This window comes from Bidens hawaiensis, unplaced genomic scaffold, assembly GCF_021521415.1.
Source record: "Bidens hawaiensis isolate Kalapana, Puna unplaced genomic scaffold, B.hawaiensis_p1.1 tig00005851_1, whole genome shotgun sequence".
Taxonomy (NCBI): Eukaryota; Viridiplantae; Streptophyta; class Magnoliopsida; order Asterales; family Asteraceae; genus Bidens; species Bidens hawaiensis.
In genome coordinates this window covers 404581-420303 of record NW_027491385.1, presented here as the reverse complement: position 1 = coordinate 420303, position 15723 = coordinate 404581, and the positions used below count along the sequence as shown (strand labels likewise).

Genomic DNA, 15723 nt, shown 5'->3' with positions numbered 1-15723 from the left:
ACCAGTTTGAATTCGTCGCGTAAACTCCTGATAGCTTCAGGTAATCTTCTAGCTTGAAATTAGCCCCCTTTAATTTTCTTTATTCGCAATGAATTGTTTGCAAATAATTAATTAAAAGACTAGCAGCGCAGCTTATTTCCGTATGTTTATTTTCACTAGGAACAAGATATTCCTTTGCAACATGTAACGAGAAGAAAAGTTACACCACTGTGAAATTTGAAGGAAAGCGCCACAACTGTCTAATGCAAAATGTTAACCGACACGTTGTGCTTTGTCGATCACATAGTGTGAAGAACATGGTGACTGCGGCATGTGTATCGAATAAGTATCCTATTGATAGGACTAGAGAATCAGTTACTAATTTGGTAGAAAATGCACTCAATGCAATGGATGTTTTGTTCAGGTTTTCAAGGCCTTACGCAGCAATAGCAACGGTTAGATTATAATTTATAAATTCTTAGTTACATTATAATGAAATAAAAATGGTTCACTTACGATCGAGTACCTAAACTGATTCTTATATTAAGTTGATGTCGTAGGTTCTTAGTGTGATTTCGACATCTCTTCTGGCTGTCGAAAGGCTGTCGGATCTCTCTCCGTTGTTCTACATCAAAGTATTTCAGGTAATTATATGGTGATCAATCAACTTCCACTACAAGACTAATATCCGTCTGTGAAGGTGGTTACCGACAGAAATCGTCGGTAGTCTGTCGAATTAGGACATGGTAACGGATTTCCGACAGACTAATTACCAAAAGTCAATAATTAGCGACGAAGTACCGGCAACTTTAATACTATCATGATTTCGTAGACAAACGGTTTTTCCAACGGGTCATCTATACACACACCGTAATATTTACATTGTTTCAAAAGGTCGTCTGTATAGAGGTCGGACGACCGTTACATTGAAAAAATATTTCACAGTCTGAACGTCTATGGTCAGAACGGCTGTAGTCCGAATATATTAGCCAGACGACCATTTGAGCAGCAATCTTTAAAGTTGGTCAACCCCCCCCCCCCCCACCAAGAAAAAAAAATCTAAAATATGGTCCAAACGGTCGTACAAATATTGTTCAAATGATCGTTCTCACCCAAAAATTCAAAACTTAACTTTTTTTTTTCTGTCTAAACTACCCTCTAAGTGTTTTGGGAAGCGAAATCAAATGAGGTGGTGTAGCTATAACATAACCATCTTCCAACAAACTAGTGACGCAATAATGACTAGTATTATGAAATACTGTTTTCCAGGCTATAGTTGGAGGCGTTTTTATGCAGATATATGTTTGTGGTTTCAATCAGATATGCGACATAGAAATCGACAAGGTATACACATACGTCGTAATTATAATTGTGCATATGCTCTTCGTCGCACATCAGCACATGTTATGATAATATTGTGATATTGTTCGATCAGATTAACAAGCCTTATCTTCCATTGGCTTCCGGAGAGTTAGCTATGAAAACCGCCATCATTGTGACTGCATTATCAGCCATCATGGTAACCAACTAAACTTAGCTTTTGATATACAAAATCTCATCACAAAATGAAATACCGTCACAAATGTCACGCTTCCGCCACTAATGTATCTTCTTATGTATGTAGAGTCTGTCGATCGTGTTGATATCCGGTTCCAGACCGCTATTTTGTGGTCTCTTTGCGTGGTTTTTGGTTGGAACAGCGTACTCCGCAAATGTGGTAATTCATAGTTATTATTATTTGATTTATCATTTATTTTAAGTTTATTTGTTGGTGTCCTTTTTTATCTCTTGTTTAAATGTTAAGATAGTTACTGACGTTTTATTATTCTTTTATCAATTTTTCAGTTACCACTTTTACGATGGAAGAGGTTTCCTTACACCGCGGTTTTGTACATGATAAACTCGCGGGCACTAGCCATACCATTTGGATATTACGTACATGCAAAGGTACATACATTAGGCCACAATTTAAGGTCATAAATTATATAATTAAACACTACTTAATTGTATTTTAATATGCATGTATAGAACGCTATTCGTGGAGGAGTTGTTCTATCAAGGCGTCACTTTTTTTCAATTGCCATGCTTATGGTATTCTCAGTTGTTCTGATATTGTTTAAGGTGAGTGATTAAACACCCAAAGGTCATGTGTTCCAAGTCCTCGAAAGTAAAAGAATTTTATCTTTTAAAAAAATGTATTTCGAAGGAGTAAGATTTTTTTTGCTTGGATTCGATAGGACATTCCTGACATAAAAGGAGATGAGATGCATGGAATAAAATCACTTGCTTCTCAAATCGGTCCAGAACGAGTACGTTGTAAACTATATCTTTTATCTGACCTTAAACTCTAAACCTTAAACCCTAAATCAAATTAGTTGAATCGAGTGATCGTTTGTAGATGTTTTGGAGTTGCATTTGGCTTCTTGGAATGGCTTATGGTGTCTCTATTCTCGTTGGCGCAACCTCATCCTCAACATTGAGTAAATACATGACGGTAATAATTTCAAAAATAGTGTTGCTAAATAGATCTCATAGTTTCACTAGAGGTCAATCGATTGAATTAGTGCGAGAACAAAGTAATATTGATTGTATACTGCCAGAAAAATAGTTGGTATTTGCAATAGCTCGATCGCAAATAGGCTTTATTCGTAACTAAATATATAGTGGGAGGAAGCTGTGGCTGAATCTTCTTTTGCGACATATTTACGACAGTTTTGTGACTGGATAGCAACGCTTTTTTGTGGTTGGTGACGGATTTACTATGCTATTTAGAAATATAAATTTTTGAAATTTTGTGATCGAATTTAAAAGATTGAAATTTGTGACTGTTTTACGACTGAATCTGTTGTGGTCACTACGTTGCGACCGTTTAAACTAAGTTGTTACTTTATTTCCAAGACAAAATTAGCGACAGAAATTGACTAAAACAAGTTACTGATCTATGTATTTAACCCTTGGATTAACAATAGGTATTAGGACATTTTGCGACTGTTTCGACACTTTGGGTACGAGCGAAATCAGTGGATTTGAAGAACATGACGTCCGTATCATCAATGTACTTATTTCTTTGGAAGGTAAATGAGGTCATTGTGGTTACTATTGTTTTAGTTATAACTTTCTGGTTGAAATGGCCAAATGCTAATAAAAACCCTAAATTTTTCTTTAACCTTTTGTTTTGCAGCTCTTTTATGTTGAATACTTGCTTCTTCCGCTCGTTAGATGAACCACAAGAGCGAAAGCTTAACTGTCGTGTGAAGAATCTTCGTTGTAACTCAGTTAGCATTTTGTATAATCTAGCAACAAATTGTTTGATAGAAGTGATTGATGTCATCACTCTATTTGATTAAAAATTGTGATAACCTAGGTTTTTGACACCGCAGTTTCGGTTAAAAAATGGGATTATCGCCCGTCACCTTGAATGAAATGGGCATGTTATAACCGTTGGAAATCAGGCCCAGAAACATGAACATATTTAATCTAAACCAAGATTGACTCTTTATTTTTTAATTATTGGGACGATTTACATAGTCCTAACCATCTATTTATATTAAATCACTCATACTAATTCTACTCAAACTCATACAAATAAACTAAAGAGATCATTTTAAGAAACATTCAAAACTAAAACACGTTCACTTAAATCTTTCAACTTTCTCTTTCAAATCGTTTCAAGATTAAATTTCGACAATAACAATATCATTTGGTAACCGGTGTGGCGGTGTGAATAAGACGAGCCACTAAATTTGAAAGTTATTGTTTCAAATTTTTGAGACAGAATTAAGTTTTAATTAAAGTAATTGTTGAGGTTTGATTGCCACCATTAATAAGAGAAATATATAAGCAAGCCAAAGTCAATGACATAGGAAATTTGCCCAAGATTTTAATGGAAAGATATGGTTGCATCCTTAAAATCAGCAAGTCAGATTGTCAATCAGGTAAAATGCATGTGCATGGTATAAATGATAATGGTTATAATATAAAAGTGATCATGTATAGTTTATATTAATTCAAATAACAAAATAGAAGTAAAATGAAAATATGTATCAAAGATGAAATCTGGATGACAAATTTCCAATGTCCCAAAGGCAATGGCAACCAAACATGAATACATAATAATAAAAAACAATATGTTCTTTCATTCATGGCATCTTGCATTGATACATTACCTTACCGTTTCATTCATATGTCACGTCAAGTTTCATTCATTTAACTACAAATGAAAGAATGCTCAGTACATAAGTATCTGTTGGTGGTTTCTCGGTGAAGGTAGAACACGTCAATAATCCCTCGCTAAAGGTTTGTGGGTTTAGGGACGTGACGTGATTGATGTCACCAAGTGAAATGATGGATCCTCAACGAAACTCACTCACATTTTCTATGAAACTCGAAGGTTCTTTTTTTCTTTTTCAATTAATTGTTCAGTGGTATAATCGTGATAGGAGGCGGTAGGCGGTGGGGTTCGGGCCAAAACACTTTATCTTAATCCGTTGCTATAAAATAACTAAACCGTCGGACCCACATCGCTAATTCGTCGGGGCGATGGGTTAAGAGTTTTGTCAGATATGTCAGGTTTATGTTTTAGTTTCATCGGATTGTACCATGTTTCGTTGGATCCACATCTCTTCCATCAGAGCCGACAAAACATTCTGACACGTGGCGTGCTTGAACAGGTTATCGCGTTTCGTCGGAGGCTGGTGTGCTTCAGTCAGATCCGACGCAACCTGATGGCTATTTTGGGTATTGCCGTTTAGTTCAAAAGCATGGCTTAAGTTGGAAAGGATTCGTCGAATTGATTATTTTTAGGATATTCCATTTAAATTATTATATTGGCTCAAAGTTATGAATGTAAATGGGGCGGGTACTCCGATGGCTAATGTGATTCCGTCCGACCCGACGCAACCTGATGGCTATTTTGGGTATTAGTTCAAAAGCATAACCAAAGCTGGAAAGGGGTTGGTCAAATTGGTTATTTTGGGATTTTCCCTTAAAATTATTGTATGGGCTCAAAGTTACGAATGTAAATGGGACCGACACTCGTAATCTCAGTTTCAAACCCGGTTGTAAAATTATGTCTCATACCTGACCTATATCCGCAGGTATTTGTCGGGTGACTACTCGTCAGGCATCAGGCGTACCCGCTCAAAGTACTCGTGCACGTAAGCAATTCAGTCTTACTTGATTAAAGCGGATGTTAGATTTGCATATCATGTATAAGTTATCAAACTCATAATAATAACGATTGCTGGTTGGTGATGTTAAATTTCTTTTTCTTCGAGTTTTTGGGTTAAAGTCATCGATGCCTATTTTAACCATTTCAATTTCATATTGTTTACAAAAGAAATGACGTCCTCTAAAGTGAATAATAACCAAACCAATTGCATTTAATATATTTCTCAATGTGTCCCTGATTATGTATCCACAAATCAACAGTTCCAGAAATCTCTCCTTCAAACATGTGGTTGTTGTCGTTTTTTTTGCTCATCCAGCGTGTTTGTCCTCCAATCAAATAACATCAACTAGCCCAGATAGGTCATAGACGAGCTTAACAAGTAGATCACCCAAATGAGTCTATTGAACAAAAACAAGTCATCAAGACAAGTTTGTAAACAAATCGTCCCAAATATTATATTTTTTCATGTTTCTTAAGGGTTAAAAATGGTAAATAGGGTACCCATGTGTCCAATAGATGTGTATAAAAAAACCAGTTTGGGGCCGGTTCATGGTAAACCGACCCGTACCGGTTTGATAAGGAAATCGGTTTAACCCAAACCGGTTCATGAACCGACCTAAACTGCCGGTTTTGATACCATACTACCGGTTCCCCCTATGAATAACCAAACTAGTTTTAAAACCTAACCGGTTTGGCGAAAACCGGTTCTAAACCGGGCCGAACCGACCTAGACAGGTCGGCCTCTCTTGCAATAAACCGGTTTATAAATCGAATCGGTTCGAGTCAAACCGGTTTTATACACCTCTAATGTCCAAGATGCTACATGTGGTTGGTAGTGGGTTTGATCATCATCACCTTTGAAACACAAATGGGTGACAACCAATGACTTACTTATAAACATGATGTCAGAAGTATGAACAATGAAGTAATAAACCCAAAATGAGACCAAATCAAGTGGAAGTGGTTTGGTTTGGTTCTTAGGCTGAGGGGTGTGGAGCGCTAGAAAGGGCGTGTGAGCCCATCCGCTCGCGCCCCGGGGCGCGAGCACCACACCACCGAGGCGCGAGAGGGGCGCGAGCGCGGAAATCCAGGCAGGCGCGGATGGGCTAGCGGCTGGGATAACGCGTAAATGGCCTGGGAATGCGTAAATAGAGCCGTTGGGCTCGTTTTTTATAAATTTTTTTTTTTTTTTCTCTATATAACCTATATCAAACACAAACCAACAACAATATAACATACAATTTTTTCTCTCTATAATACCTATATCAAACCCAAACCAACACCAATATCACATACCAATATCACATACCACACCCAAAACCCAAAATCACCCCATCTTCCAAACCTTTTTTTAAAAACATGGCTGGAAATTGGTACCCAAACCTAGATTCAGATTACAGTTACGACGATTTATGGTCGGCACCGGACCAAGCGATGTTTTATTCGGGGTCGCAACAATCATCCGGCTTTCAACCATCCAACATACAACCGTCTCCTAACTTTGAGAAGGTGTTCTAAGTGGGTTGAGCTGGTGGCGCCGGACCTTGATGCGGAAGTAGGGCCGAAACGGACTAAAACTAGTTCGTCTGGAGCGTATAGCACTTCCGCCGGGTCGGATTGCCGGGTTGGATTCGACCTAAACGTTGCGGGGGAGGAAACGTCTTCACCGCCGAGGAGGCGGCCATTGGGAAGGGACGCCAGGGGCAAAAAACCGGCTGAGGGGGAAGCCGTAAACATCAACGATCTTGTTGAATCCCTCAATAAATTCAACAAAACCATGGAGGTGGTCTCTAATGACAAAAAGGAAAAAAAAAAGAATGAGAGATTTGGACTTCCTTACAAGAGACTTCAGTAACCTAAATCCGGTCGACCAAATGCTGATGGAAAAACAAAAGGAACGTATCCGGAAGAGGTTGATCGAAGAAGACCAAGCCGAAGAATAAGAATAATGTTTTTTTTTAGTACTTTAATTTTTTTTTAGATATTAATGTGTTTTTTTAATTAATGTGTGTTTTTTTAAATAATTTATGAGTTTTTTTAATAATACGTTTTTTTAATACATTTATAAAAAAATTAAAAAAAAACCGCTCGCGCCCCCTCTCGCGCCCCTCCACACCATGTCCCGGGGCGCGAGCACCACAACCAACACCCATCTTATCAAGTTTCTCTCTCTGCCACACGTCACAATATTATTGGCTGGCGCCCCCACTCGCGCCCCCTCTCGCGCCCCCCACACCCCTCAGCCTAAGGCTGTGGAATGTTATGAATCTGATACATATCTATTAGAATTTACAAATTTGGTCCAAAGTTGTGCATGAAATCTAAGACGTTAATTTATTACTAAAAATTAAAAGAAAACAATTAACTGACAAAAAAAAACCCCCCCTAAATGATTTACCTTTAACTAATTAACTAGTACCAAACCTGCTCACTGTGGCGGTGGCAACAGTTTGCAACATGATACTTATTTATGATAGTTTATCAACCATCTCGTGATATAATGTATATTATCTATGTTAATTTTCTTATTTGTGTAATATTTTACAAAAATTTATTATGTTAAATGCTTAATTTTTATTAAAGATTTCGAATCAAAGGATTAATTACACATGTCAAATAAGTGATAATTTAACATTAAAATTAAAACTTACTTTCGAAAATCTTGTTTTAGTGCATTAAACTTAAACATAAATAAATATCAATCACAAACATAATAATTAAAAATTAAAAATCTAGGTGCTAACCTAATACCAACTGAATTTGTGTATGCTTGTCACCACGAGTCCACGACACAAGGTATTTTCTTATTTTTTAATATTTTTTATTTGATTGTTGACTCTTTTTTACTGACTATACAATCAACCCGGTACAATGCGCTGATGTGTTACCTATTTCTTTTTAAATTGTAGCTTATACATGTAACTAATATTGACTTTTACTTTTATAGATTTTTTAAATAGTTTGCCATCATTAAATTTTATATATTACATGAGTTGAAAAAAAAAACTTTCAAAAAAAGTTAAAATAAAATTTTCAACTTATACACTTTTAATGACTTGTACATTGATGCAATAAGGACTTGTACATCACAATCCACACATCGATATTCAACAAACTTTATATCGAAACGTCGGCAAAAATAAGCACGTCGCAATGATATGTTTGTTTTTTTAATACATAATATAATAAAAGATATATAAGGAAAAGAAAAAAATAATTAAATTTGTCAAATACACGGGTAAACTTAACAGGGTATAAGGATAAAAATTATTTAAATTTATATGAGTTTACTATAGTTGAGGAGTTGAGGGGTGAAATATATAGTTATAATTTAATGAATCAAATAAGTAGTGAAGCAAAGTATGAATGAAAGGCTTTAATACCCTTTAAAACATATAACATGAATAGTAAAATAAGCAATAGTATAATATTTTTTGTACCTCTTAAATTATAAGAAATTGTAAAATAAGCAATATTTTTTTTGTACCTTTTAAAATAAGAATAGTAAAATAAGCAATATTTTTTACCTCAATATATAATATAGATATAGATATTCATATTTTCTCTCCCTAAACATTCTTGTAACATTTTTTTACACGTGTAGATCCGAGAAATGTAGTGAACCAATCCATTAATCCGTATGCTAATGTTTATTTATTCACATATTATAAACATTTGCACACATGCAGATTCACTATAACTCTCTCATATACACCTTTAAATAAAGATGTACAAAACTTGTTACGAGCAAAAGAAAAGGTTGAAGGTTTAATCATTTAGAAAGAAAAAATTAATATTGATTAGTTTTCGCAACACTCAACATTATCTGAAGTACTACAATAAATAACCTTATATATATGTATAATATTATATTGCAATGTCCCGTTGAAAATCATAAAGAATATTTTGATTATAATGGATCGAGAGCATGATCGAGACATTTGAAATCAGCCAAATTGTGGTGTGGATTAATGTGAGAGACCATATTCTTTTGCTTTCTAGCACTAATTAATCTGTGGAACAATGAAGTGCATAGACCATATTTTGTAGCTTTCTACCACCACTCCCACTTCTTATTGGATGCTACGACCCGTAACACATCATTAATAATTAAGCTAACCCTACTTCAGACAATGAGATATATGCATATATACCAACAGGATATATACATTGCTTTATCTTACCATCAATCAAATCAATTTTTTATATATATGTTTTTTCAAACGATTAATCATCATGATAAGCACGTAATCGTGATTAGAAGTTATACTATTTGTCATGTTCTATATAGTGTTGGGGTCAAATATATTTAATATATATAGCATGTTAAATATATAAATAGCTACAACAATTTTGTTTGCATAGAGTAATTATTATTACTTAATTTTTTATAACGTACCCTCCCTAGACTCTACTTATAGCTTTGTTATTTGTGAGATTCACTGGGTATGATTGATTGATTGATTGACTTTTTTATAATGTAAATGCGTAATTACCAGCTACAGAGTATATTTCGTACATGACTATCAATTAAATTTTATTGGTCTTTTTTCAAAACAAGTGATTATCGTTGTCATCATCATCATAACAACGTTTAAATTATCGAAAATGGTTGGATTGATGTTACAAATATGTAACAGAAAGTAGCAAACATGAATAGATGAATCACAGTCCACTAAATCTGATTCTTATCAAGAAACACATGCTCTTAATGATACTTTAATAGAGATTTAATATTTGTAATTAAGAAGAATCTATTCTGTCTAACTAATTAATTAATCCACAGAATACATAAATATAAAATGTAAACCACTGTTGACTTCATAGCCTGAGTGCAAATGTGAGGAGACTAAGTTTGGCACCTAGTGTGTGTGTGCTTTTTTAATATAACATAATAGCATTATTGGATGTTAACTTGTTATTTACATGTGCGCTGCACGGTAAAATCAGTTGGTTGGTGTATGGGTCAACATAACCCGAGGAAATTCAGGCATTGATAAAACCTACTCGTTGGTAAAGCCAAAACCGTTCGACGGTGAGTCGACGTAATTTGTTTGGTATCAGTTACCTTTGTTATGGTATATACAATGTTGGTTAAACACGAGCATTGAAACCCACAAAATAAACTCGTCAAATCAACTTATAAAAAATTAAAAATTTTAAAACGACGTTTACTCAGTCTGTAAAACTCGGGCGTAGGTAAAACCCAAACGCCGAGATGGTGAATTGAAGCGGATTTTGTTGGTTTTGGTCATGTTCATTACGGTTCTGAAACTAAAACAAATTAGAACAAAAAAATACATATAAAAATTGAGGTGGACCAATGGGGTAGCCTTAGTTGGTGAAACTCAGACGTTGGTAAACCCGAGCTTTGTCGGTCCCGGGCATCGAGGTGCGATTTCGGTTGGTTTTCGTTACGAAAAAAATATGAAAATTGAGGTGGTCAAATGGGGTGGCCTCGGTGGGTGAAACTCAGACGTTGGTAAAGCTTGAGCGTTCTCTGTCCCAAGCGACAAAGAGGTGAGTCTACGCCAATTCGATCGGTCTCCGTTACATTGGTGATAGTACCATAACGGAAGAAAAAAAAAACAAGTTAGTGTTGCCCAATAATGGGCTGCCACTGGGCCGTAACATAACTAAGGAGAAAAAATTAGTGTTGTCCAATAATGGGCTACCACTTGACCCAATTGAAGGCTTGCGACGCCACTTTTACCATATATAGATAATCTTCTTTCTACAAATTTCATTATTTTAGCTAAACTTTATAACCTTAATTTTTTGTAAAAAATGTACTGATGACATAAACTAGCTTGCTGTTTATTATATGTGTGTACTAAGGAAAATTACTTGGATAGCCATGCTAAGAGTTAACTAAATATATTGTTAAGAAAATCTAATAATCAACACTAGACACGTGAGCCTTTTTTGCATATAACTTACCAGTTACCACCTTTGTGCCAAATTGACATTAGCTCAAAAGTTTAACACTACTGTGTCATTTAGAGCCCGTTTGGGATTGAGTTTGAAAAATACTTATTAACTTATTAGCTTGTTCAAAAAGCTATTTTGAAAAGTCAGAATTTGTAGTTTTTGGAAAACTGCTTTTTAACCTTTTCAAAAAGCTAAAATAAGAAAGGTTTTTGTGATTGCCAAACATATTTTAATTTATTGGCTTTTTGAAAACACTAATAAGCCAATAAACATTTTTCAAACTCAATCCCAACATGCTCTTAGACTGACAAAACCATTAACATGTTGAGTGTTGACACATGTCATAATTGGCGTAAAACTTAGTTGCGATTGGACCGATTAGACATTGATGCATAAGTGAGAAGTTTACTTTTTACGACAACCAATAATACATTAACACATGCCATTACAGAAAGAAAATTTTTTTGAACGGTAGCTAACACACTTTATGCATTGTACTTTGTAATAGCTCAGCTACCGTCGCACTATAATATTATCTGCTTTGGCTGGGACGTACCACCAAAATCTCACGGATTTGCTTTTGGTTGCCAATGTGAAAACTTCCCAGAAGGTCATCCATCCTGGTACTACTTTCACATGAGTACGCTTAACTATGGAGTTCTTCTCTAATTCACCTCCTAATTTTCCTTACGGTCCACCCGATATTCAAATGTCCCATTTTCCGTTTTCTTGATGCTCGCGATCCGTTCCAATCCCATGGTTGCTTCCCTTCATCTATAACTTGATTATTCACAATCTTGAATGCTCGGAATGAGCTAGTTTAAGTTCCAAACACCTACATACATAAAACCAATCAAAGTAATCATGTTCAATATAAACTAGCAACTAAAATACACGGTATTAAACACTAAAAACCAATATTTTACCCTCTCATCAATGGTACAATCAATGGTACAATCTTGCTTTTACTGAAAGCCATGTAATCATAGAATGAGTATTCCTTACCCCCCAACACACCCACCAGCCCCCCACCATGTGTAAGAAACAACACCAAGATCATTTTGTATTTTAAATATAATACAATGCTGACCAGTTACCCTTTTTGTACATGTTTGTCTCCACAAACTACAAAGACTATAGCAAGTCAAGTACAAACATCATATGTGAAGCACACCTTGTACAATTTTTGCATATTCTTATAACAAAATTTGAATAGTTCATTCCTTGATGAAGTTAAAGCACAAATAAGGATTGGGAAAATTCCCAAAATAAGTATTTATGAAAACAAATTTCTAGTCTTGGTTATCATTTGTAAAAAATTCCAGAAATATGTATTATAAACTAGTCGTGACAAGTAGTTTCTAGAAACCAATTAGAACTTGCCACGTGTCCTTAAACCGTAACGAGCACGTTCACTAATCATTTACTCGTCACGACTAAATAGGTTTCATGCCTCGTAATCAATGCCCACGAGTAATTCATAAGTCATTTAGTCGCGATGAGTAGATTATAAGGTTAAACTAGTCGCGACGTGTCACACCCGGCCCTGAGCGGCGGAAACAGCCGGGCGCGCGCGAGTGGGGATTGATAATTAAGCACGGGCCATTGCAAATATTCAAAGATTTTCATTGCGCATGAAAAGTTTAATACAAATACATTACATTGTTTAAAAATTACATAAAAACATCCAAGTATAAAAACTGTTGAAGATTTCCACGCCATATCCCCTTGCGCGGCGGGAACAACCACGCGCATCGAAGGGATAGAACTAAAATCTTCCAAAAAGCTAGTTTTTGATGTTCAGCGTGAGGTGCTCTAAGTGTGACTCCATGCGCTACCTAGTTATCTCCTGAAAGACACGCAAAAACATTTGAATCAGTATAAACTGAGTGAGTTCACAAGTTTTAGTAACTTGATAAATCGCATTGCATCATAGTCTTGATAAAATCATATTGAAACACATTTATGATTTCATGTCTAAACATATACTTGATAATCCGTATGAAAACATAGATCTGACACATATTTCTGATAAAAGTCGTTCCGCGGGCTACGCGCGATTATTACTGGAAGTGTGCTCGTCCATGCAAAGTGGCGCTGCCACTACGAGCTAAATAATATAATGCCGTCCCGCGGTTTACGCGTGGACATTTCTGAAAAACCGTGCTCGTCTATGCAAAGAGGCGCTGCCCCTACGAGCTAATCAATAATTCCGTCCCGCGGGTTACGCGCGGACGTTGTGCCGGAAAACAAGGCGCTCGTCCATGCAAAGAGGCGCGACCCCTACGAGCGGGCTCAAACCCATAGTACTGCCCCATGACCATACTAGGCACTCGTCTATGCAAAGAGGTGCGACCCCTACGAGTGGGTGGATCAAACCAGCAGTCCCTACCCTTAGAGTTCCAAAGGTAAAGTGATCACTTACTCGAATCTGGTGCACTAACATCGAAAAACCATAGATAACCGTTCGCATTACTCATCATGAAACATAAACACATAATCGCTTGCATAGCTTGTAAGTATACCATGATAAAACATTATTTAAGTACGTGTCCCTCGCCCCGAAAGCAGTTTAAAAATAGTGAAAACAGTGAAAATAGGGGCTGTGAGACTCACCTGTGGTTCTTGTTAAGGGATTAAATCGAGATTCGGGTTTTCTTGGTGTTGGCCTCGGAATTGAAGGTCTAGAATACGATTAAATAACAAGTATATATATTAAGATCAAGAAATAGGAGAATATAAGGGTTGGAAAGTAGATCTCAAGGTTATATTCTCGGCTTACCTAGTAACAGGATCGGAAATGAAAACAACGGATGCTTGGGAGAGGATTAGTGCAAGTTTGCAGTTCTTTGAAGTGTGTTTTGGGTGATAATTTAGGTTACATATTTATAGGCAAACTCAAGGGAACACAATCCCTTGCTTTAGGGGATTGTAATCTTTTCATATCTAGGGGTAATGATGATAAAGTATGGAAATTATTATTATTTATTTAAAAGTGGAGTAGTGGATAAAAGATTTTGATTTGATTTGGTCAGGACATGCAGGTCTGGGGTTGGTGAGAATAGGGTGGCTGACAGTTGACTTTTCGTGTTACAGTGTGCTTTTTCAGGTACTTTTGTTAGTGTACAGTAAAAAGTGGAAAATCTCTGAAACACGCTATTGTTTCCTTTTGGGCGGGAGTAATTTCCTTACGTCTGGAGAATAGACTAAGTGTTCTGTGCGTATTACTTTGTGCGTATAGCTTTCTGCGTGAAGGACATTTCTTTGCTGCGGGTAGGTGCGTAACCTTCTCGCAGTTAGGGACATTGAGTTTCATTTGTAGATTCTCCAGGTGGTCTTGGTATTTCAACATAGTGATCAGTTATGTTGAAGTCAATTCCATCTTGGAGCTTCAGACAAACTAGCTCTCAATGTTCCCGCCGTGCGGGGAGGTTAGTTCCCTTCCGCACGCGCATAAACGATTTAGGATGCACCCGCCTTAGCATCATGCGGGATGGTCAGCCCATTAGACAACATAACGTTAAGGTACATAAAACCAATACACTCGCGCATGGCGCATATAACATATGCCCACGCAGGTTCTTAACATGGCGCGCTCGCGCAGGGCGCACATAATATGCCCGCGCTGACTAACATGGCGCGCTCGCGCAGGGCGCACATAACAAATGCACGCGCTGACTAACATGGCGCGCTCGTGCAGGGCGCACATAACAAATGCACGCGCTGACTAACATGGCGCGCTCGCGCAAGGCGCATATAACATAATTACCTAATATTTAGGTTGATTACTTGGTTTAAGGGATTGGGAATTTACCGGGTGTCACATTCTCCCCCTGTTAAGCGAATTTCGTCCCGAAATTTAGGAGACGTTGCTGGCAGAAGCCATGTTCTGAAAGAGGTGTGGGTATTTCTGGCGCATCTGGTCTTCTCTTTCCCAAGTGAATTCAGGCCCGCGCCTCGAGTTCCATTGAACCTTTACTAACTTGATTCTGCTTCTGCGTAACTTTTGTTCTTTCCAATCGGTTACTGCTATCGGTTCTTCTACGAAGTGCAGCTGTTTGTCGATGTGAATCTCTTCCAACGGCAAAATCAACGTTTCGTCAGATAAACACTTTTTGAGGTTGGACACATGAAACGTATCATGAACTCCACTGAGTTCGGCGGGTAAACGTAATTTATAAGCAACCGGACCGATCCTTTCCAGGATCTCAAATGGTCCAATGTAGCGCGGATTCAACTTTCCTCGCTTGCCGAAACGGGGGACTCCTTTCCATGGAGAGACTTTCAAAAGTACTCTATCCCCTACCTGAAACTCCAATGGTTTCCTTCGCACATCTGCGTAGCTCTTCTGTCTATCGCGCGCTGTCTTAAGGCGATCCCTTATCTGAAAAATCTTGTCTGTTGTTTCTTGGATCAATTCTGGACCAGTCATTTGCTTGTCACCCACTTCAGCCCAGCACAGTGGGGATCTACACTTGCGCCCATACAAGGCTTCGAACGGCGCAGCCTTGATGCTTGTGTGATAACTGTTGTTGTAAGAAAATTCAACCAATGGGAGATGAGTATCCCAGCTACCTCCGAAATCGATTGCGCACGCGCGCAGCATGTCTTCCAATGTCTGGATTGTTCGCTCGCTTTGCCCA

General features: G+C 37.1%; 1 protein-coding gene across 1 annotated transcript; it reads left to right on the top strand.

The window, feature by feature from the left end:
• Positions 1 to 296: 296 nt before the first annotated feature.
• LOC143630900 (homogentisate phytyltransferase 1, chloroplastic-like) lies at positions 297 to 3202 on the top strand. Its single transcript, XM_077099790.1, has 11 exons — positions 297 to 434; positions 540 to 623; positions 1249 to 1323; positions 1415 to 1498; positions 1604 to 1696; positions 1825 to 1926; positions 2008 to 2100; positions 2217 to 2288; positions 2378 to 2473; positions 2949 to 3053; positions 3161 to 3202. Exons 1-11 carry the CDS (start codon positions 297 to 299, stop codon positions 3200 to 3202), a joined length of 984 nt encoding a protein of 327 aa, XP_076955905.1.
• The last annotated feature ends 12521 nt before the right edge of the window (positions 3203 to 15723 follow it).

Bases quoted from the DNA above. Each gene is read 5' to 3' on its own strand.
- LOC143630900 (XM_077099790.1), top strand. From the start codon at position 297: ATGGTGACTGCGGCATGTGTATCGAATAAGTATCCTATTGATAGGACT. The intron at 624-1,248 runs GTAATTATATGG...ACTGTTTTCCAG, and splicing joins TCTACATCAAAGTATTTCAG to GCTATAGTTGGAGGCGTTTT. The intron at 1,927-2,007 runs GTACATACATTA...ATGCATGTATAG, and splicing joins GATATTACGTACATGCAAAG to AACGCTATTCGTGGAGGAGT.